The 24,863-nt window shown below is 36.8% G+C and overlaps 1 protein-coding gene across 1 annotated transcript in view; it reads right to left on the bottom strand.

Annotated features, from left to right (window-relative positions):
• The window catches only part of LRRC56 (leucine rich repeat containing 56), a 57,346-nt gene that overhangs the window by 14,971 nt on the left and 17,512 nt on the right, over nt 1–24,863 (bottom strand). Inside the window, exons 3-7 of the mRNA XM_063289282.1 lie at nt 24,573–24,739; nt 14,973–15,060; nt 7,236–7,296; nt 3,513–3,609; nt 2,379–2,576 (exon numbers count right to left, since the gene is read on the bottom strand). Of these exons, the coding sequence (XP_063145352.1) occupies nt 2,379–2,576; nt 3,513–3,609; nt 7,236–7,296; nt 14,973–15,060; nt 24,573–24,739 (611 nt within the window). The remainder of the gene's footprint in view (nt 1–2,378; nt 2,577–3,512; nt 3,610–7,235; nt 7,297–14,972; nt 15,061–24,572; nt 24,740–24,863) is intronic.

The raw sequence follows: 24,863 nt of genomic DNA, 5'->3' as shown, positions 1-24,863 counted from the left end.
ATATGCAAATATATCTTTCTCTCAGTTTTTGATAGTTTCTGGTCCCTACAGCTGCTATTCAACTTTCTAGCAAAAGCCGAAAGTGAGCAAGATGATCTTTATTTATTCATCAAGATACTTCTACCTATCACTTAACCTTCTGAGTGGACTAACTATACAAAAAGTGTGAAATGTGTGAATGTGAAAATGGCCAAAGTGTGACAAATCTAGTGAAGGGGCTAAACAAGCCCTCTTCTTTGTAAAAATCACATCTAGCTAATTAAGCAATGTATACTGTACTTCTGTTTCAGATAGGACATAAAGCAATTATTTCAAATTAAAAGAGGGATCTTGATTAAATACTGGAATATAAAGAGTAGGTGATAGACTCCCTTTCATTGGAAGTTTCCAAATAGAAGCTGGGTAGACACCTATCTTAAAAGATGCAGAGCAGATTTCTTCAATTAGCAGTTGCTTGGACTAGACATAGTTGAGGTTCCTTCAATTTCACAATGTCTAAAATGCCTCCTGTAATCTAGTGTTCTCAGACAGTTTCAACTAAAACTTCCCCTGGTTTCAAGCCAGTGGTCAGAAATGCTTTGGTGGATCATGCACTGAGTAGGCATTGGGCTAGATGACATCTAAGGTACCTTTCAACTCTATGATCCTATACAGAAATTGTAATTCCAAATACCTGGAGGGTACCAGGTCAGGAAATAGCATTGCTTTTCGTATCTTAGAAAACTAACAATAAAAATGGATAAAAACCCAACTCAAAATCCAGTAACAATTACAATTATTAGTCTTTCCAAAATACAAAGCTCGTAAGTCAGACATTAAATTGGCTGAAAAGAGCCAAATATTGTTATGCATAAGAAAGACAGAATATGGAACCCAGATTGTTTATTTTATAGTGAATTGGCATATGAATTCAAACATGAAAAGGGGAAGGGAGTAGCTTTATTTAACAACACAGAAAAAAAATAAAAAGAAGAAGAAAACCCAAAGAAGAAAGCAATATAACAACAATGTATGTATATGTTTGTGTGTGTGTGTGTTTGTATATACGTGTGTATGTGTGTAAGTATAAGTTAAACACAATGGTTTCAGTAAAGGAAGATCATATTTCATTGCAATTGTCCAGACATAATTTTCATCTATAAGCAATTTCTTCAAAAGTCACAAGTACACACACACACACACAAATGCTGGGCCTCATACAGTATTATCTGAATGCATAGTAGGCTCACATGGAAGATGGAGGCCTATAATACAGTTTAGTCCCAGGCCATTTAGAGCTGGTAAGGTAATAACATGCACTTAATTGGGGCCAGCATGCAAATGAAATAATACTACAGTTATATGCTTTATACAGATGTGCTGAAGTTTACCGTTTTTACTATTGCCTTTTACTATTTTATTTTTTACAGTTTAATATAATAAAGTAAAAAATCACCTTAATTCTGAAGTTTCTAAATAGTCATCAAAAGCAGCCCCAAATAGCATCTATTTTAAAATTCTGTCTGGATATTAAAGCAGAAGTCATCCTGTCTAAATCACATTTGTAATGTGCCACTTGCCTATTCATCTGGATTGAGTAGTAGTTCTCCCTGGGAAAGAATTAATGACAATGGCCAGGCACATCTAGCAATCCCACTGAAATTGATGAAAAAGAATTCTGGCCACAACTGCCGTCTGGCTTTTAAGAGCAATGATTAAATACAGAAAAAAAATTAGTTGCAAAGTGATTCAGGAAGACTGCACTGAATGCAAGATATAACCTCAACCCAGCCTCAACACAGGACCACCAACCAAAACTCTAACCAGAGTTTTATTTATTAAATATACTTTTATTATACTTCAATTTGTTCTGTTTGATTGTCTCATGTACTGTGCATGCAAAAATACATTCTGCTTTGTTTCGGGTGTAGCAGTCTCCCCATGGCATTGCAAACCCTTGGTAATTCCACAAGTCATTTGCAAGGACACAAAGGAGCTACAGTAGTAGAAATGAAAAAAAATGTTTCAAAAAGAGGTAATTTTTAATATACTTATTTCTTCTTGCTGTCTCAAACTATAATCATACAAAGTCACCATAAGCTGAACTGATTTCTCAGGAATTAATTCCCAGCAACTATGCTAGTACTGAAGAATCTTCTGTCTTCAGAGTTCTTAGTAAAATGCCTCCCAAGATTAATGCTTTGAAGTACAAGTCTTCTCCTCTATATTACATTTGTAGTATGCCACTCACCTATTCATCCAGGCCGAAAAACAGTTCCTCCAAAGCAAGAATTCACACAGATAACTCTGCTGCATTAAATCACAGCCTCAATTTATGATTGCATTAAGATAAAGCAGCAAAATACATATTAGATCACATATTACATATTAGCACACACCTCTGAAGATTGTGGCCTTGGCTTCAAGCAAATAAGATTTCCCTCTATTGTAAGAGTAGTCAGCTTAGTACAGAGCCCCAGATATTGAATCTGACTAAGATCTTCAATGTTGTTTCCTTCTAGGTCTAGAATCTCGAGGTGCTCCAGCAGGCTAATCTGACTTAGATCACCAATATTGTTGTAGGCTATGTAGAGTTCCTAAAGGAAATTGAAGGACCCTTTCAATATTAAGGTGAAATGTGATACATTATATAAAAATAATAAGCCATAAACAATTAAGCCATAATAGCAAAAGGAAGTCTAGCTTCCTCATAGACAAGCAGCATGTTACTTTGCTTGATTTCACTTGCTTTTACTCCTAGCATATATGGCTAACAAACATAAAATCTGCAATATCCTGTGATTTCTTTAATATTATGCAAAAATAAGAACTATGGCTTGTGCTTAGTATTGTAAAATTTAGAAGACCAACCGTGGTTTAAGACTTTAATTTATTAAGAGAATGAAACTATTTCTGGTTTGCTAGTAACTGATCCAGAGTTCTTAGTTCACAAACCATGAATAAAGCTGCCTGATTTTTAAATACATCTGCTAGAAAGTGAGATCAAGTTGAAACACTTTTGATTCATAGAATAAGCCACAGTTCTTTACGGTTTCAGTTTACTGTGACTTGGCTACTGAATTAACAGTTTCTAAGTTCTGTGATATGGTGTTTTAGTTTCAAAATAATTTTGAATTCTCAACAGAATTTTCAGCATAATTACTACTATTATTATGAGAAATGATGATAATGGTAAAATCTCTTCAAGTCAAGCTCTTCCTTGTGATTTCACAAATACATCCATGTAGTTTTCTCAGCAGCAATGTGGAAGTGGTTTGCCACTGCCTTCACTGGAGATGTTATTTCCACTTCCCAGCTGACAGTTATGATACTTCTTTTTAAATGAAATGCCATTGGGCAAGGCAGTATTTTATGAACCAGACTTTACATTTAGATTTTAAAAAATACAATAACGTTTAAAGAAAAAAATATTAACAAGGAGTTTGATACCTAATTTCCTTCAAAGTAATAAGAGCTGTGCACTATGTAAACAAGTCAAGTAAAAAAATGTATTAAATCTTTGACTGTCTTACCTTCAGAGAGCAACAGGAAGAGATCCCATCTAAATCTGGAAGCCCACAGCGAGCCATCCATAGAACTTGAAGATGAGGCAGTGCTGTTCCAAGGTCCCTTAAGAGAACAAACACTTGGATTCACCATTACCTATCAAAGGAGCAGCTTCATATTTAGAGGTTAATGAAAATACATTGTTTAACATCGGAGAAAGAAACTTACAGAAAACTCATTTCAGTTTTTGTCAGCTGGAACAAAACTCAGAATCATTTTTTTTTTAAATCTGATCTGGAGAGCTAAAAAGAAAGGTTGAAGAAGAATTGGAATGTCTCAACTGGGAAAGTTTTACTTAGTTTGAAATATGTATTGGCACTGGTTTCAATTGGTCTTAGACACAGACACTGACAAATCATGACAAGTATGCAACTGTATATATGTATCCATATAGAAATAAAGCAGCACTGGCAAGGATGTAATTGTGTAAAATGTGACCAATGAAGAGCAAATGAACCTTTCAATCTTACAAGATGAAAGAGCCATTAGCCCTTCAATTGAACAATCTGGGAGAAAGAAGGTTAAGCAATTCAGAGATTCCATCTTAACATATTCATTATAATGCATACTGTAACACCTTATTGTTATAATACATTATTAGTTTCTGTTATACAATCCTATGATAGTTACATCATCCCCTCATCAAATTGGGTTCTTTACAATTCAAATTTAATTCAAATGAAAGCACAGTTAAAAGGATATTGGTCATGATTTTGTATAACGTATTTTTAAAATATAAAGTTAATATAAGTTAACATTCTATATAGCTTAATATTTAGTGCTTCCACTAACGACAAAGCTGCAATCATAGATGATACCAGAGGAGAGTCAGTTTGGTCTAGTGGTTAAGGCAACGGGCTAGAAACCAGGAGACTGAGAGTTCTAGTTCCGCCTTAGGCATGAAAGCCTGCTGGGTGTCCTTGGGCCAGTCACTCTCTCTCAGCCCAGCTCACCTCACAGTGTTGTTGTTGTGGGGAAAATAGGAGGAGGAAGGAGTATTAGGTACGTTCACCGCCTTGAGTTATTTATAAAAATAATAAAGGCGGGATAGAAAATAAATAAATAAATACAAATGAAGTGCATTTTGACTCAGAAGTGCCAAGAGGATTTCTCTTATATTTAGAACTATGTTCTGAAAGGAACTGTTGCTCAATCATTGAGAGCTTGCCAGGATACAATGTTCTAATATGTATATACTGCAAAACCTATCCTTGCACGGACCACTTTGTAATATACCACATACCCTTCTCAGAGTTGAAATGATTTGAATCAAAGATAAAGTCAACATAATGGGGTACAGAGGGACATGTTGAAAAGAACAATAATTATTCAATAAATCCCTTGCTTGGAAAGACTGGAAATAATCCCATTAGAGCCAAAAAAATGATTGGATAGATACCAGGAAATGTCTTACTTTGATTAGGACAAATCTAAAAAAATTCCAGATGTCATGTCAAAGCATAAGCTTCCCATTCATTGAAAGAAAAAAACATGGTGGCATAGCTTCAGATCCAAACAACAGGAGACTACTGTGACAAATTAGATAATTTATTATTTATTATTCAAATTTAATTACCGCCCATCTCCCCCAAAAGAGGTGAAACATATTGACCCACATTCCATATTTGGAACTCTGCTCCCTTCATGCATTGGAAGGGTCTCTTGGAAGATAACTTCCTCCCCTGGCATGTTGCCCCCAGGACTGAGCACATCATAAAGCAGCAGGTCATTCTCATCAAGCTGAGGTATTTTCCAGATCAAGCCACTTGAGACAAGCATAGATTACATATGGGAAATTTAGGAAGAGCAGACATCTAAATGATCTGACAGTAGGAGACAGCTCAGCTTGATAGGCATAATCGATAATGGGAGTAGCTGTACAAATTGAGTATATTAAAACAATTAGTAAACTGCAGTGTGATTTTGCTTGGTCCTGATCTTCTTGGGAACAGGTATCAAATCTCTGAAATCTAACATGGTACCTTGACTATGCATATCAATTTTTATACCGAATAAAAAACTGCCGCAGTTTTTAAAATATCATTAGCTTTTTTAAAAGTATCATTAATATCACTAGAATTATTGCTAACACCCAGCATTAATACAAAAAAAGTGGCAAGAAATTAGTTAAGATGAGCAACTTTTCTAGCAATAAAGGGCAGATGCAAGCTTGCAATAATCTCAATGAAATTCACCTCCAAATAAGCAAGTACAGGACAGAGATGTGTATGACAGAGACAGTTAGGATTATGCTTTCTTGTGTGGTTATTTTTGTAGCCTGAAAGTATTTTTAAACAAGTTTACAGAGCAGTAGTAGAACTAAACTACTGAACTAAGTAGAAAGAAATTTCAGAAGAAGGCACTGTAAAACCATTTCTGTATTGTTGCCAAGAAAACAACATGGACGTAACCCACAGTCAACAGGAGTCAAGCTCAACCTGAGGCTGACTTTACTTTTCTAACTACTCACAAAGTAGTAAAACTGGAACCTAAAAGTTGATTACTTCAGGAAATCGGCTGCAATGATCATTCTCTGAATCTATACTAGTTTGTCTGAATCATTCTTAAAATGTGATACCCAGAACTGGACCCAGTATTCAACTGGGGCCTGACTTCCTATGATTTGGAAGCTGTATTTCTGTTGATGCAGTCTAAAAATATATTTTGCATTTTTTGTAGCACATTATATTGCTGACTCATACTCAGTTTGAAATCAACCACTATTCCAAGATACTTTTCACAAGTACTATTACAAAACTGATGTTCCTAATTCTATTTCTATGCTTTTGACATCTGATTTCTAAATGAAGAACTCTTCATCTGCCTCTGTTAAATTTCATTCTATTTGGAATCCACTTCTCTAATCTAGCAAGATCATTTTGAATTTTATTTCTATTGCTCGAGAAAATGTCACACTCCTAGTTCATCTCATTATTTCTCTTCTCTAGATTGTGCTGCTTTCTGCCTATGCAATATTTGACAGAAATTCCAAATTCTGAAGAAAACCTAATTTTGCAGATGAAAGAAAATTAGGAATATTACTGCAAAATGTACAGTTTATTTTGACTAAAGAGGATTCTTTCTCCACTTATGTACAGAAATCTAATCTCCCCATGTGTTACTGGACCCATTGATAGGAATAATGAACTGGCTGGGTTCTACCTCACCAAAGTTATGTGTAGGCTTTAGGACATTGCAAGATTATTTGCAGGAAAAAATAAAACAAAGCACTCTTAATATCTCTTAAATCTACAGAAGGAATAATTTGATTGCTACTGTCCAAGGATTATGCTTGCTTGCTTGCTTTTCTATCCCGCCTTTATTATATTTATAAACAACTCAAGGCGGGGAACATACCTAATACTCCTTCCTCCTCCTATTTTCCCCACAACAGCAACCCTGCAAGGCAAGTTGGGCTGAGAGAGAGGTCACCCTGCCAGCTTTCATAATGTCTTCTTATGCTTTTATAGGCTGCATGTAACCAGGTACACAATCTAATATAATTTGCACAGTTTGAAGTTTAAGATTTAAACCTTAAATCACTACACTTAAAGAACAGAATTAATCAAGTTTTTCCCATGTGCGAAAGACAAAGTGTGAAGTCAGCTTCTCTGAATTAGAAAGAGATGCTATAAGTATTAAGAAGCTTGAACAGTACTTCTGACTTTACTTTCTGAGTTATTTCTTACCTCACAGATGTAAGCACACTACCATTCAGTTTTAGTTGTTTTAGATTAGGGAGATAAGAACCTGTAAGATCAGGAAAGAAAAACAAAGTTAAGCAAATACAGACATGTGTGTGATTCTCTCAAACATAATTTCAATTATTTTAATTTCACAGCTTGTACATTTGTTCATCATGATATTTGACTGATTTCTGTGGTCTTAACATTTTCACAAGAGCATTTCTTACCAAGCTTGCCTTGAAGATGATACATTCTTTGTCCAACTATATTGTACACTACTAGTAACTGATATAAAATATGAATTTTACAGTTATATTTAATATTATCTCTCTGTGTCTAACAACTGTTTCTGACATTTCTGAGAAAATGTCTTTCCTATAGACTTTGAAAAGGTAACTATGGTATGTGATATACTATTTATTCTAGTTTCACCTCTGGCTAATCAAATATGTTTTTGTATTTTTTTAAAATTGACAGTAGTCAACAGCAATCCAAAATTAGTATGCATGTACACCATGGAAAGCAAACTTTCTCAAACGATGTCCAATATTCTCAAAGACTATTTGTATCCAATATCTGTTTTGTTGGTTTCTTTCTCTTTTTTATTATTCATTTTAGACTTATCCATTCTGTTTATCTTTTTGATTTTTAAAAGGTATTTTGATCCGGTTTACACAATACCATGATGTAATATATTTGACTTTGATTTAGTCTGTTTATACCCACTATAGTTCATAAGCTATATTTATAGTTGCTCTGTTACATAAATAGAGCCAGTTGTGATTTATTAAGGAAAGTATAGCTATACAACTTCAGGAAAGGATCATTACCTTGTCGTGGTGCTGGAGCTTGAGCACCTCAATGATGCCATGAGCTAAACCGTGAAGGGCCACCCAAGACGGGAAGGTCATGACAGAGAGGTCAGATTAAATGCGATCCCTGGGGAAGGTAATGGCAACCCACCCCAGTATTCTTGCTGTGAAAACTAAATGGATCAGTACAACCAGAGATATGTCGGTATACCATCGGAAGATGAGACTCCCAGGTCGGAAGATGGTCAAAATGCTACTGGGGAGGAACAGAGGACGAGTTCAACTAGCCCCAGACGTGATGACGCAGCTAGCTCAAAGCCGAAAGGACGGCTAGCGGCTGATGGTGCTGGTGGTGAATGGCGAATCTGATGTTCTAAGGATCAACACACCATTGGAACCTGCAATGTAAGATCTATGAGCCAGGGCAAATTGGATGTGGTTATTGGTGAGATGTCAAGATTCAAGATAGACATTTTGGGTGTCAGTGAACTGAAATGGACTGGAATGGGCCACTTCACATCAGATGACCACCAGATCTACTACTGTGGACAAGAGGACCACAGAAGAAATGGAGTAGCCTTCATAATTAATAGTAAAGTGGCTAAAGCAGTGCTTGGATACAATCCAAAAAACGATAGAATGATCTCAATTCGAATTCAGGGCAAGCCATCTAACATCACAGTGATCCAAATATACGCCCCAACCACAGATGCTGAAGAAGCTGAAGTAGAGCGGTTCTATGAGGATCTGCAGCACCTACTGGACAACACGCCGAAAAGAGATGTTATTTTCATCACGGGAGACTGGAATGCTAAGGTGGGTAGTCAAATGACACCTGGAATTACAGGTAAGCATGGCCTGGGAGAACAAAACGAAGCAGGACATAGGTTGATAGAATTTTGCCAAGACAACTCACTCTGCATAACAAACACGCTCTTCCAACAACCTAAGAGACGGCTTTATACATGGACTTCACCAGATGGACAACACCGAAATCAGATTGACTACATCCTTTGCAGCCAAAGGCGGTGGACATCTATACAGTCGGTAAAAATAAGACCTGGAGCTGACTGTAGTTCCGATCACGAACTTCTTCTTGCACAATTTAGGATCAGACTAAAGAGATTAGGGAAGACCCACAGATCAGCTAGATATGAGCGCACTAATATTCCTAAGGAATATGCAGTGGAGGTGAAGAACAGATTTAAGGGACTGGACTTAGTAGGTAGGGTCCCGGAAGAACTACGGACAGAACTTCGCAACATTGTTCAGGAAGCAGCAACAAAATACATCCCAAAGAAAGAGAAAACCAAGAAGGCAAAACGGCTGTCTGCTGAGACACTAGAAGTAGCCCAAGAAAGAAGGAAAGCAAAAGGCAACAGTGATAGGGGGAGATATGCCCAATTAAATGCAAAATTCCAGAGGTTAGCCAGAAGAGATAAGGAATTATTTTTAAACAAGCAATGCGCAGAAGTGGAAGACAATAGAATAGGAAGGACAAGAGACCTCTTCCAGAAAATTAGAAACATTGGAGGTAAATTCCAGGCCAAAATGGGTATGATCAGAAACAAAGATGGCAAGAACCTAACAGAAGAAGAAGAGATCAAGAAAAGGTGGCAAGAATATACAGAAGACCTGTATAAGAAGGATAAACATATTGGGGATAGCTTTGACGGTGTGGTTAGGGAGCTAGAGCCAGACATCCTGAAGAGCGAGGTTGAATGGGCCTTAAGAAGCATTGCTAATAACAAGGCAGCAGGAGATGACGGCATCCCAGCTGAACTGTTCAAAATCTTGCAAGATGATGCTGTCAAGGTAATTCATGCTATATGCCAGCAAATTTGGAAAACACAGGAATGGCCATCAGATTGGAAAAAATCAACTTATATCCCCATATCAAAAAAGGGAAACACTAAAGAATGTTCAAACTATCAAACAGTGGCACTCATTTCACATGCCAGTAAGGTAATGCTCAAGATCCTGCAAGGGAGACTTCAGCAATTCATGGAGCGAGAATTGCCAGATGTACAAGCTGGGCTTAGAAAAGGCAGAGGAACTAGGGACCAAATTGCCAATATCCGCTGGATCATGGAAAAAGTCAGGGAGTTTCAGAAAAACATCTATTTCTCTTTTATTGACTATTCTAAAGCCTTTGACTGTGTGGACAATAACAAATTGTGGCAAGTTCTTAGCGGTATGGGGATACCAAGTCATCTTGTATGCCTCCTGAAGAATCTGTATAACGACCAAGTAGCAACAGTAAGAACAGACCACGGAACAACGGACTGGTTTAAGATTGGGAAAGGAGTATGGCAGGGCTGTATACTCTCACCCTACCTATTCACCTTGTATGCAGAACACATCATGCGACATGCTGGGCTTGAGGAATCCAAGGCTGGAGTTAAAATTGTTGGAAGGAACATTAACAATCTCAGATGTGCAGATGATACCACTTTGATGGCTGAAAGCGAAGAGGAACTGAGGAGCCTTATGATGAAGGTGAAAGAAGAAAGTGCAAAAGCTGGCTTGCAGCTAAACCTCAAAAAAACCAAGATTATGGCAACCAGCTTGATTGATAACTGGCAAATAGAGGGAGAAAATGTAGAAGCAGTGAAAGACTTTGTATTTCTAGGTGCGAAGATTACTGCAGATGCTGACTGCAGTCAGGAAATCAGAAGACGCTTAATCCTTGGGAGAAGAGCAATGACAAATCTCGATAAAATAGTTAAGAGCAGAGACATCACACTGACAACAAAGGTCCACATAGTTGAAGCAATGGTGTTCCCTATAGTAACATATGGCTGCGAGAGCTGGACCATAAGGAAGGCTGAGAGAAGGAAGATCGATGCTTTTGAACTGTGGTGTTGGAGGAAAATTCTGAGAGTGCCTCAGACTGCAAGAAGATCAAACCAGTCCATCCTCCAGGAAATAAAGCCAGACTGCTCACTTGAGGGAATGATATTAAAGGCAAAACTGAAATACTTTGGCCACATAATGAGAAGACAGGACACCCTGGAGAAGATGCTGATGCTAGGGAGAGTGGAAGGCAAAAGGAAGAGGGGCCAACCAAGGCCAAGGTGGATGGATGATATTCTAGAGGTGACGGACTTGTCCCTGGGGGAGCTGGAGATGTTGACGACCGACAGGAAGCTCTGGTGTGGGCTGGTCCATGAAGTCACGTAGAGTCGGAAGCGACTAAACGAATAAACAACAACAAAATAGCTACACAAACCATGGTTTAATGCAATGTGGCAATCCATAATCCATGACTGAGAATGTATACTTTCAAAACAGGATTCATTACTTATTATGTATTATTTCATTACTTTTTGTTTCATTACAGAACATTTCATTACTTACTAAAGTTCAATGTCACTGTTTTCCCCACCATCATGATACTAATACTAGACCATAACATCTGATCAAACAATCCTTTTGATTACTCAAATATCTTTTGATCTTTGCTCTCCCTTTAAGGTCACAATGTTAGTGCTCTCAAAAGTATTTATTTTCTTCATGATTATTGTACATATCAATACAAGCAAGATTGTGTAGATATAACTGCCATTGTGCTATTTTGTATAGAGAGGAGGATGGACATAATAGGTCTTAAACATGCACCTCTGTATTAACAACTTGCTTCTATGTCAACCTTCCCCAGTTGTCCTTCAGATGTACTGGGACTGGGCAGCTCCCAGAGTTCATACAGAACTTGGCTAACTGCCCTGCTGGCTTGGAATCCTCTCAGCACATCCATTTGGTCCCATGTTGAGAACAGATACTTGAGGGTTATTGCTTTTAATAAGTAGCAGTTTCATTAGTACTTTATCCTCTAAACATTGAAATGGTTTAATAACCCTTCTTTTAATGATAATTCCATGTCAACTCCACTAAAAGTAGCAACTGGGAGTTGTATCATATTAATGTTGCATTATATTTGTTGAAAGATGTCTATACTTAACCTTTTTTATTTTAAAACCTTTCTCTGGGGATTGAGGTATGCCCCCCCCCAAATGTTCAAAGTAACTTTTTCCTGTAAAAAAGTACTGTTTTTGTTAGAAAGTGTGATGTACACAACAAAATTAACTCATTGGCTTAAAGTCTTTGAATCTTTAAACATTCTAGAATGTGTCAGAATGTGCCAGAATTTTCAGAAAAGGAACAGTAACTGACCACAAACATTTAATTAAAAAAATCAGTTTTTCAGAAATTTCACCATCTTTCTAACTCTTTTGCTCTTCTCATCCATACAGCCAGCTCCCTCCTTTTTTTCCCTTTCCATTTCTCCCTCAGTGTCATCTCTGTGGGTGTTCTAATTGCATCACTTCTCCTATTCTCTCAAGAACACTGCATCCTCTCTTATGTGCTGGTATACAGCCACTTGCTACTCCATCTCTCTCTCTATTTTTTTCCTTTGAAAGCATAACTTGATACAAACATGGGCTACATTATCTTCAGACAGGGAAGTAAACATGATGCATAATTTGTAGATCACTGCCACAAGAGACTTGTTCATTAGCTATTTCTACACTGCAGGTATAATGGCCTTATTTCATCTTATTTGTGTAATAATCTGACAGATGGTTTAAAGCTAATTTTACTGCTCACTTCTGGCTTGTCTTATAGAGAATTTTGTTAAGGACAGTCCTTGCCAACAAACTCCAGTCTATTTTCAGTATCTACTTACTTTCTTGACATCAGCTAGCTTATATAACCAATAGAATTGCAGATACAATCTCTGTTTGCTCAGCAAGAAGCAATCATCCAAATACATACAATCAACAAATCAGCAAGTTTTTACCAGGATACATCCCTTGCAATTCAGTATGTAAAAGGACAGACCCACTTCAATCTACTCACTCACAAAGCTATATGGACTATGGACAGACAGCATTTCAAATTCCCTCTCAGACATGAGGTAGAACTCCTCTGACAATTCCTATTTGCCCTCAGCTTGTTGGCTCAGTGAACTTTTAACATCAAATAAGCAATTGTTTTGCAGATTAAGGCATGTTTAGCAACTCCCCAAAATACCTTTTGTCGTTCTGATTCATATTTTATAATTTATGCACCACCATTTCTACCTGTTGGGTAGTCAAGGCCACCAATATAAAATAAAAACATTAAAATCTTATACAACATTGTCAAAACCCACTAATAAATATAACTGAGAAAGACTAGATGAAGATGTTTAATCTATTTTTGCTTCACTTTTAAATATTTTACTTCTAGAAGATGATACTGTTTCACTATGTAATAAACATAACAAATCAAATAATTTACAATTAAAATAAATCTTTACTAACAGTTTATCTTAAAACAGTAATTCTCAGACTGCGGTCCACAGAATACAGATGATCTGCATAGGCACACCAGGTGGTCAACCAGATTTACTGCAAGTCAGCTGGTTTGCAAAAACCGATCAATGGCTGAAAAACTAGTTCATTAAAATATGCACTGCTACTTGTATTATCATTTGTGACTATTAACATTCAGAAAGTTTACAATAGTGCACAAGTGTTGAGGGCAACTGTGAATCCACATGTGCTGGGCTAAGTAAAATGATCTCACACAAGAAATCTGAAAAGTAGAAATAACAAGTACAACAATTAATATCTAAGAATTTCATTTGGTTGGAAATCCACTTGCTCCTAACCATTTAAAACTCAAGAGACTTCTACTGTAATGAAGAACATTCCGACCAAACAAGTTTGTGTGGAGAGTGGTTGTTATTAAGGTATGGGTTACATAAAATAAATCAAGTGCTAACTAAATACTTTATATTGTATCATTTTTGTTACACAATTTAGTTTAAAAAGGTCTTTAAAATGGAGCAGATGGGAGGACATATGCAAATGTAACTATAAACATGATCTTATTCACAGAAAATATGATCTCCCATGTTCTTAAGAGATAAAAACGTAGGGAGAGGATGTTTGTATAAATGGTTGGTCCCCATATTTTTCAAACATTTCATGGAGAAAGTTTGAGAAACACTGCCCTAGAATATATGTAGTGAGAACTTCACTCTGATAAAACATATCAGTTTGTAAAATGTATATAGAGCAGGGCAGGCCCAATCAATCCTGAGTATTTAATTAAGTACTCACACAATTAGCCCTAATTACCCCTTTAATTTGATTGAATTACTTTTTCACACAGCACGCTGGGTGACTTAATCTATGAAATAATGAAACAAGGATCATACTTTGCTGTATTTGTCTACTCAGGTGCCCTTACATATCAGTAGCACCCACATGAAGTTCTGAAACATTCTGTGGCAAAAGTGCAAGAATTCAGAAAATCTGAAGGGAGAATGTTTTTTCACAGGGAAAAAGGAAAGGAAGAATGCTTTCTCACAGAACTGCACTGGCTCATGCTTTTCTACAAGCATTTTCTCATTACTGTCACTGTAATTACACTTATGAATGGATTGTATGAACCCTTTCTAGGACATAAGAGGAATTAGGGAAAAATGTTTCAGCAGGTCAGTTCTGAAAAAAAAAAAAAAGGATTCATAAAACAGATTTGAAATATTTTCCCCTACTTGTATATTTGACTTTTTTTTAATGTCCACACATGCTCTAATTCACTTTTTATTATAAAGCTTTTTTTACCCAGAGAGGACAACAGCTTCAGACATAAAATCAATTTAGTGAACATTATATACAACTATTGGTTGACTTATGGTTCTCACATATTAGAGTTATGGATGAGTTTCCCAATATTATTTTCAAGGGAAAGTTTTTTCAGCTTGCTTTGAATACAATTTCTGATTGTTCAGCATTCAGAAACAAAGACTTAAATAAAAATTAAAATAAACTGTTCCACTTTGGTAGCTCTGATGCTTTTAATATTGAGATATCTTTTTTAGCCTCATTGAATCAAATGTTTGGATAATCTGAGACAGAATAAAATTTTCTCTCACCAAAATTTCCCAGGCTGTTCTCTCTGGTGTTTACACGCATCTCAAGGGCCTTCACTTGCCGCAGATCATCTAGCCCTGTCAATACCTTCTGCAACAATAAATAAAAAGATAAATATGTACTATGGGTCCACGATCACAGCACTTACACTACAAATTCATCCTTAAGCACAGGGCTCTCAGAAAGTCAAACACCTGATTTTAAATTATAGTTCCTGCATTAACTTTTAACACAGCAGAAGAACGTAGATATGGTTATGTAGTAATACCAAAGATACTTTTTTTTAATAAAGAAAACAACTGCTCTGTAGTCATGCTGCTTGGGTAAAGGCTAGATTTCCTAGCAATGACAGAATTTAAAAATACAGAATGAAATTAATACTGAAACATGTACAAAATTATTTAAAATTAAAAGCCTGGCACAGAAGATGCATCTTTACAAGTTTTCTAAATATTGAAAGAATATGGCCAAATGCAATATGGGCCGAAGGAGTGCATTCTATAGCCTGAGAGCAATGCAGAAAGACTTTATCAGAAGGACATAATTGTTTATAGTTTTCCTTACTTAGATTATTTTAGAATTGTAATTCAATCCCATAATACCAAAAATTTAAGGACCCTTCTCCAACATGGTACTCTCCCAGTGTTTTAAACTATAAAACAAATGAGCATGAGTTGGAACAGCAATTGATAGTATTTTCTGATCCTTTCCCAAGAATAGAGAAGTGAACATACCATAGAAAATTAGTACCAGAGATGTGGCTTGCTCAATTTCATCAAATTGAGATTATTACTGAATTATCTGTGGTTTTGCTCCTATTTCACCTCAATACACCCTGTTCCATGGTTAATCCAACAGTCAAGAGAGCTAAACTTGATCAGACTTGAGAAAGTGTTCTTAAGAAACAACAGGCAGTAACATATATTTACTGAATAACTTCTAAAGAAATAAAAGCTACCTCTTTAATTATAATCACTGCTGATAGTAGTATCTAAGGCAAAAGATAATATTCAAGCAAGTTGGATGGAGGAAGAAACGTTCAGCTCTTTCTTTCCCAAGCTGTTAACATGTATAACTAAAAGGAATATTTATCCACATATACACACACCTCACTAAAACTCCAAGAGCAAACTATACCTGTGAATCATAAAGAATTCATATTGCTGATTCTTTAAAATTGTATAAATTCACAACTATTTAGCAACAGCTTTTAAAAAAGAGTTGTTAATTAATATTGTTTTATCTCCAAGTAGAAGCTGGGGCTTACAGTTTTCAAGTTATGTGCATTTTTGAACTGCTAATTCATTTTCTAGCCAGATATGTAGGGCATAACATTTTCTACTTCAGGAAAGTTTGGCAGTTTCAAAGTCATATGATATTTACCTTTCAGGTGATTGCTCTAAAAATGTTGAGGAGTTAAGTGTACTTTACAGTACCATTATAATGTTATTGCCTGTTGTTCAACATTTCCAACATCCCCCCAAAAGTATTTTTTGTCTGCATATCAGTGATCTTATTTTCTTTAAATGCCATGTTCAGACCTCTTAAAATATGCTAGATTTAATTTTGTCTTCATATCAAATAATGCAGCCTAAACAGTTGTGCAGATTATGGATATTGGGATGAATATGCTAATTTGTATCATACTTATTTGCATAGGATTTTGTTTTGGAAAACTCACATCTCAGTTTCTAGCAATTGCTTACACGCTCTGTCCAAATACTTACACAACTAAATAAGTAATTAATCAACCCCAAATCATTCATATGCAACACAACAGTCAGTAAACATTTTTTATACATCTGCACTGAGAGCATAATAAGCATATTTACTGAAAAGTAAGTCCTACTGTCAGGTAACTCTGTTTTGCATTGTTGTCTAAACCAGTTTTCATAATGTCAAGCCATGATATAAAAACAATCCTCTAGTACATACAGGCAGTCACTGGAAATTAGCAGAAAAGAGATTATACTGTTACAGGGATAAGGCAATAATAAGACAATCTACAAGGCTACAATCTCTATTTTTGCTGTTCCTTGGGCAAACATTATGTCCAGTTTAAACTTTGTTTTGTATTTTACACTAAGTAGTACACTATTTCAGCATTAGATGTTATAGACTGAACAAGACATGTTCAGAGTTTTAGCAGTAGCCACAAAAAACATCCAACGCAAACAAGCAAGGAATGTTCAAGGATTTACAGGCCTGGGATAGAAAATAATTGAAAATTGGAGTTGTACTCCCCAAGATAGAACTGGTGCATAATTTGGGCTCTTCCTCAATTCTCGACTCCCTGTGGCCAGGAGGGTCTTTGCACATAGCCATCTTGTGGGACAATTACAACCTCTCTTGGATCAGGAGACCTTTCTCATGATCACTGATTCCTCAGCCACCTCTTGTTTTGACTTGCAGTGTGCTCCATGTGGGACTAACCTTGAAGACCATTCATAAATACAGCTGGTCCAGAATGTGGTATGAATAGTTATGGGTGTTTATTTTGCCCATGTAACACCTCTACTTTGTGAGCAACACTGGTTACCAGTGAGCTTTTGGGTGCAATACAAGATGTTGATTATCACCTATAAAGCCCTTCCCGTAGATCTAGATATCTATGAGACTACCTCTCTCTTGTTCTTTCTATCTGGCATTGTTGGCTTCCTCCAGATCTCATCTGTAAATCAATGCTTCCTAGGAAACAGACCCTGTCTGTGGCTGTATCTACCCTATGGAACAGCATTCCTCTAGAACTCTGTACTTTAGTAAATCTTTAAAGATTTAGCTTTTCCAACAGGCTTTGGGGAGCAGGGTTGATTATAATCTACTTCCTGCTATTAGGTTGAATTTGTGTCTAACTGTTGTTCAGTTTTGTTTTGTTCTTGCCCAATGTGCTATTAGTTTTCATTGTTTATTCTTATGTTTTAATCCTAATACATAAGCCACCTAGAGTTTTCTTTGTGTCTAAAGTGGCATACAAACTGATTAAATAAATACACAAATAAATACATACAATCTCAGCAGACTCAGGCATTTTACATGTAATTATCCCGTTTCACACATGGAATTGGTGAGTGGGTATGAGAATGTCCAGACAGTGTTGTCTTCTAACCTTTTCATAGTGAAGCAGGAAAAGTATGTAATATTTTTTTATCATTAGCACTGAGAGTATATTTTACCTAGAGAGCATCCTATCAAGGAGTCATATTGTCAGTCAGCACACTCACAGTATGCCACAACTCCCAAAATAAAATCTAGATTAGAGGCCAGCACTCTCCCTGCATTGGCCTTAATGATTTTGGTTCAAATCAACCGACATGATCCAGCTCTATGTTATATTCTGAATAATTAAACTTGTTTCCAACATCCAACATTCCCACTTCAGTTTTCAGCAACAACAATCAATCAATTGGATAACAATGGACTTTATTTCTAAATTGTTTTTTGTATTACTGGCTCCAACTATTTATCTTATTGCACATGGCATTCATCTGTCACAGGGTAATCTTCCCTTAATTTCTTGCAACTTCCTATCACCGTGCATTTAAAATCACAGCTGCACTGCCATTCTGCTGCCTAGTTGTGACTTTTGGATTGCATATGCCAAGCTAAATAGCACTCTTCTTCCTTTCCAGAAAGCTTCACCAATTATCTAGCATATTTTTGTACTTGTTCAGTCTGTCTGTGGCCTCCCTGTCAAATTCATTTACCTTTATTATTCAAAAGTAAATCTCTGCCAATAGGGAAAAAGGAAGTGATTTTAAATGATAGATATGAAACTTGCCAATAAAAATGTTATTTTTCCTTACAGATGATTGCAGAGCACAGTTAAGTGTATATCCCCAGTTTCCAACAACAAAGTAGCCAACTGACATATTACTGACAGAAAAACATTAATTTTTTCATTGAGGGAGGGAGAGAAGGGACAGAAGGGAGGTACAAAAATATATTGAAATCACTAATTCAATCATTTAATCATTGTAAGTTAGCTATGAGGAAGAATATAAGTTACTAATATTTTCTTATTAAATTTTAAAAAACATCTTTTGTACTAATAAATTAAATGCTGTCAGCAATGGAAGCTCACTTGGTCAGTTTATGCCAGTCACTTTCAGCCCAACCCACTTCATAGGGTTACTGTTGTAGGAAAAATTTGGAGAAGGGGTATGCTAACTTGAACTCTGGAAGAAAAGGTAGGATACACATTTAAGAAATAAAATAGCTTTATAAAATAAACAATAATAGATGAGGGAAAGGATACCATGATTGAGTTCCATGGAAGATAAGAAGCTATAAGAATGAATAGATCCTGATAACTGGAAATCCTAATAACGTCAGACCTTGCAACCCATACTGTTCTTGACCATTTGCAATGCTGGTATGAGGGGCACTGGACTGAAGGTCCAGATATGAAGGTCACAGCCTTACTACCCCTGTTTAAATAACAGCATGGATGAGGAATCTTTTTTGCAGCTAGGGGCTACATTTAAAAAAGAGGTCAAGGCCTGCATGGGACACATATTGTTATTATTATTAATTTTTGAAACATTTTGGAAACAGTATTTTCAAGGAATTTTTAGAACTGCTCACCAAGTATAAAATTTCATGATGTCCAAATCTAGCTATTGTTATGTAGGACTGTCTGAATACTCAGCATTTGATTCATAATGGTATTGCTTCCATTTCCAGAAGATACAAGAAAATACATGAAAGCAGAAGGAAAAAGTTGCAACACAATGCAACTAGGTGACAGATGAGTTGGCAGATTACATGCCAACTTATGTTACCTAGTTATGTCACCATTACATGCATGACATCTGACAACATCTACCTACTACTAAAACTCTCAAAGTATCTGTTTGATACTTTGTAACCTTCAATTGGCCAAAACGCTGCATCATAGGGCAAAACTTTTTCAACAAAAGTACCTCAAATGGGCTAACTTACAGAATGTCAGGATCCATTACTCCTGTGGGAATGAAATTTTGGAATGTTGTCATTTCAGTGCCACTGCACTGTGCTGTTCAGTGCCACCACCTTGGTCAGTCATGGTCATGTGATCCTCATTTGCAACGTTCCATGACAGTTTTCCACAAGTCAATGGGGAAGCCCTCGTTCCCTCCCCCACCCAGCAACAGCCACACCTGCCTGCTGGCTTTGGTTTTGAAACTTCCTGCCTGGGAAGCTTGCAGGGAGAAACTAAATGGGAACCTGGCAGGGAAGGTTGCAAGTTGCTCGGGTAAGTTTCCCCCACCCACGCACTCTCTGCCAATCCCTCTGCGCTCATGCCATGCCACTTACACACTCCCTTGCTCCTTTCCTCACCTGAGAGTCTGAAAGGATGAGCCAATGGATCACAGATTTCTAGTTTAATTTAGAAAACAACTCAATAAGTATCTGTAGTGGTTATGGGCCTAGGAGGCAGAATATAATGGAAATTCTGAACAATATACCCCAAACTCCGGATCTCTTAAACTGCACTTTTTAAAACTAGAAACCTATGCTAAATATATTTGCTTTAGAAATGGAAATAATATAAACAGTTTATTTTTGAATGCAATATTTTATTGTAAGAACTACAGTCCCAACATAGCTCTCTGGATCAGAATATCCACCATCATAGTTCAAGCTTTAAGTCTACTCACTGAAAGGAAGATTTGTAAGCTATACAAAAATATGCAAAGAATTACACATTTATAGCCAGGACAATTATGCAGTATGCTGAAAGAAAAACCAAGTCAGGTATGCACACAGCCATATTTTACAATATCTCTCTTTTTTAAAGGGCTAATAGTTGGGGAAAATGTTTCCAGATTATTTAAAATTATTTACATTTTTAAAGAAAATGATGATGGAAATATGCTAATAATAATTTTCCTACACTGAATTATTTTGAGAGCCAGCTCTCAGAGAATCAGAGGCAAACAGCCTGATAGCAAATGCATCTGTTACCAAAACAAGAGACTGGTGGAAACCATCATTGTCCAAACGAGATTGGCTTCTAGCCTGCATTACAAGGGCGGGAGAAAAAGGTGCAAAATGTTCAACCTTGGTTTCATTGTAAATAGGTTTTACATCTGATTCAAAGCATTATGGAATTCTTTCAGAATGGCTTCTCCTGCTTTTCTGCAATAAACCAACTGGACATACATGTCCTCAAAAATCTATTCCTGCAGTTTCCTGGTCAGCCAATTATTAAAGTGATCCAATTACAATTATTAAAGTGATCCAAATACAATAAAGATATTTATTTGTTTATTTAATATGCCCACCCATTTCACAACAGTGACTCTAGGTGGCGAACAGGGATCAAAACAACAATAACAGCATCCACATATGTTGTATGCACAACGATGCCTGAGGTTAAAAAAAAAACAATCAGAAAATCACATCAACAGTATTATTTGTCTAACTACCTGGCTCAAACAGCTGAGGAAACAGCGAGGTTTTCAAAGACTCACAAAAGACTAACAGGCCATCCCAATTTCCAAAGCGATGCTGTTCCACAAGGCAGGCACTGCCATAGAGAAGGAATGTCCCTGGGTCCAACAAGATGGCACTGTTTGATGGAAGGGACCCAGGGCATACCCTCTACTAGATCTGGTGGGCTGAGCAGAAACAATGGGAGAGAGGCAGTCCCGAAAATAGCTTGGCACTATGCAACGTAGGGCTTTTTAGGTGATAACCAGCACTCTGAATCACACCCGTAAGCCTACTGGGAGCCAGTGTAACTCACGGAGCAGCAGTGTTACATGAGCCTAATGAGAAATGCCAAAAACTGCCCATGCTGCTGCATTTTGAACCAGCTGAAGCTTTTGAATGCTCTTGAAGAGCAGTCCCATGTACAGTGTGTTACAGTAATCTAAATGGAAGGTGACTGAGGCATGAGTCAGAGTGAGCAAAGCCTCCTGGTCCAGGAACAGGTGCAACTGGTACACAACAAACCTGTGTAAAGCCCCTTGGCCATGGCTGCCACCTGATCTTCAAGCAGGAGCCATGAGACCAGGAGGACCCCCAAACTGCACACCCAACCAGATGGAATGATGATGGAAAATCTCTAGAGCTGGGGTGGGGGGGAGCTTAAAACTCATAGTCAGTCAGTCTTGCCAAAGTTGAGCCAAAGCCAGTTCTCTCCCATCTAGGCCCCATAGCCTCCAGGTACTGTGAAAGGACTTCAGCCACATCGCTTGGTTGGCACAGATGTTCAAGTGGGTATCATCCAGCATATGGATGATACCACACCCTGTGCCAACATATGACCTCACCCAGGGGTTTCATGTAGATGTTAAATAGGAGCAGGGAGAGGATAGAGCCCTAAGGCACCCCACAAAGCAGGGCCTTGACCTCTCTCCCCCACCAACAATGACTGGAACTGGTCCCAGAAAAAGGAGGAGAATCATTGTAATCCAGTTCCTCCCACTCCTAATACCCTAAGCCAGCCCAAAAAGATACCATGGCCAGTGGTACTGATGGCTGAAAAGAGATCAGGGAGGGCCAGGACAGATGTACTACTCCCAACCTGAACTTGCCAGAGATTATCCACAAGCAATGCCTTCTTAGTACTGTGACCAGACAATACATAAGGAAAGTGTGTGCATAATCACTTGTTAGAGCAGTCATATTATTTATAAGCTTCAGAAGCCAAAGTATAGACGCAGATGTTTCAACTTGAGCAATAAGAAATAAAAGATATGTTAGATTTGTTATTGAAGTGTTTTGCAAATATAGTTGTTTCCTTGATAATATTTTATCTTAAAAAAATCAGGAAGTGTCTATTAGAATACCCAGTGAAAACTCATTTTTCTAGACCAAATAAAAGCTCATGTCTGGCAGAAAATAATTACTGTCAGAAGTAATTACTCCATATTACAGTTTTGTTGCTATTATTACTTTGGGGATGGGGGAAAACTTGAGGTGTAAGATTCAGACTTAAAATCAAAAGAATTGAAGCCCCAGACTACAGCTCCTACTTGGCCAGAACATTTCAGATTGTAGACTGAGGACTGATTGTTATAGACCACGCTAGGGTCTGTGAGTTTTGCTAAGGTTTGTATGAATGATGAGAAGCTTTTAAAATATGTAGTGGAGATTAGAACATCTGAGCTTCCAGTTTTTCAGAATGAAACAGATGGAATTAGAGATTTGTGGTCCCACATATTTCACAGGAAGATACTTTCACTCCAGAAAAAAAAAGATTGCCAGTTTAATAAAGATGTTGACTATATCATAACATTTCTTTTAGCATTTCTCTCCCTGGAGTTTCTTTTGGCTTCTTAGCCAACAAGATTATCTATTTTTCATCAACAGACACATTATCTAAAAGAGGAAAAAAACTTTTTCATCTATAACAACTTCATTTTTCAAAATAAACAGGATTTTCCCCATTAAATGCCTTAAGAAAGAAACAAGATTGCTCAAACTCCTTTCCCACAGAGAAAACTACATACTGTGCTTGTTGCTGCCTGTTTCCCATCAAAATACAGCCTGTCATCTAAGTACCCTTCTGCCAGAACATGAACTATTTCCAGTGCACCTTAGGCTTTTTTCAGCCTTTAATTTGTTACCCAAATGAATAAGGCATGATACAATATAATAATTTTATAATAATTTATAATATTATTTTATAATAATTTTAAATTAATTTTATAATTAAATTTTATTTTAAATTAAAATTATTTTATAATAATTTTAAAAAATCACCATGAACTCTAGCCTCATTCTCACTCTAGAGAATGCAGCATATTATTTTACCACCAAAAAACATTATTCAAATATTAAAAGAATGTGAATATTTATAAATTTGCTGAATATAGAGAAAACAGTTGTTTGGATCCAGCAAAAGCTTGCTGCTAGTGAAAAAGTTTTGACCAAAAAGAGTTTGCTGGCTGAATTGGAGAGGGGGAAACACTAATCATCAATTACTGTTCATTCTGCAATCCTCAACATCATCCTAAATGTGTTCTGGAGGACTGAGGTTATTCCAGGACTTTATAGTACTGGAGCCTGAGAAAGAAAAGGATCACCTCCCCTTCTAATTTGCAAGCAGGAATGAACTACATAGAACTGCACAGGGAACGCTTCTGCAGGCAGAGATGAAGTTAGATCTAGCCCGTATCTTCCTTACAGACAAGTGGATGAGGAAAATGCTTCACGTTCGTGATAGGACCTAAAGCCAACATGAAATTATTTCTTAAAAGCTATTAAGTATGCTAAGCAGTTTTTAAAAGAGTACCTAACTGGTAGAACTATTCAGACCTTCAAGACTAGTAATTTTAATATCGATTAACCCTACTAGCATGATAAACAGAATCATACATATATACAATTATTATGTCTCATTTACCAAATTTAATTATAATGTTAAAACATACCCTATTTTGACTCTTTTAAGACTAAACAGAAATTAGTGTAATGTAAAACTGGCCTCAGGTGGTTTCCAATCACTCAGTCTGAACATATGTATGAATTCAAAAAGTTACGCAAAAAACAGGATTATTCAAAACAGTATTCAATAGCTCCATCTGACTGCAATTCTTTCAGATACACCGAAGTAATACAATAGTCATTAGCAAGGCTAATGTAGATACAGTAACATGGCATCTACTCACCAGCTTACTGGGAGAAAGATACTCATCCACAAGTAGCTCTTCACCTTCTTTAACAGATGGACTGGGGTTCAGCAGACCTTGCCAACCGAGATCTGTAACCCGAACCGTTGCTGAGCCTGGTCTTGAGGTTCTGTCTAGTTTCCAGTTTAGCTTCATCTCAGGATGCCCTGAATGTTAAAACACAAGAACATAAGCTAGTTATTTGGATCCAGTATTTACTTCATACGTTCAGAACCTAAAACCATGTAGAAACGTGCTAAAATTTTACAAAGACTGAAAGCATATAAAACA

The sequence above is a fragment of the Candoia aspera genome, chromosome 1 (assembly GCF_035149785.1).
Source record: "Candoia aspera isolate rCanAsp1 chromosome 1, rCanAsp1.hap2, whole genome shotgun sequence".
Classification (NCBI taxonomy): domain Eukaryota; kingdom Metazoa; phylum Chordata; class Lepidosauria; order Squamata; family Boidae; genus Candoia; species Candoia aspera.
The sequence above is the reverse complement of the archived record's forward strand: the minus strand, read 5'-3'. Positions and strand labels throughout refer to the sequence as shown.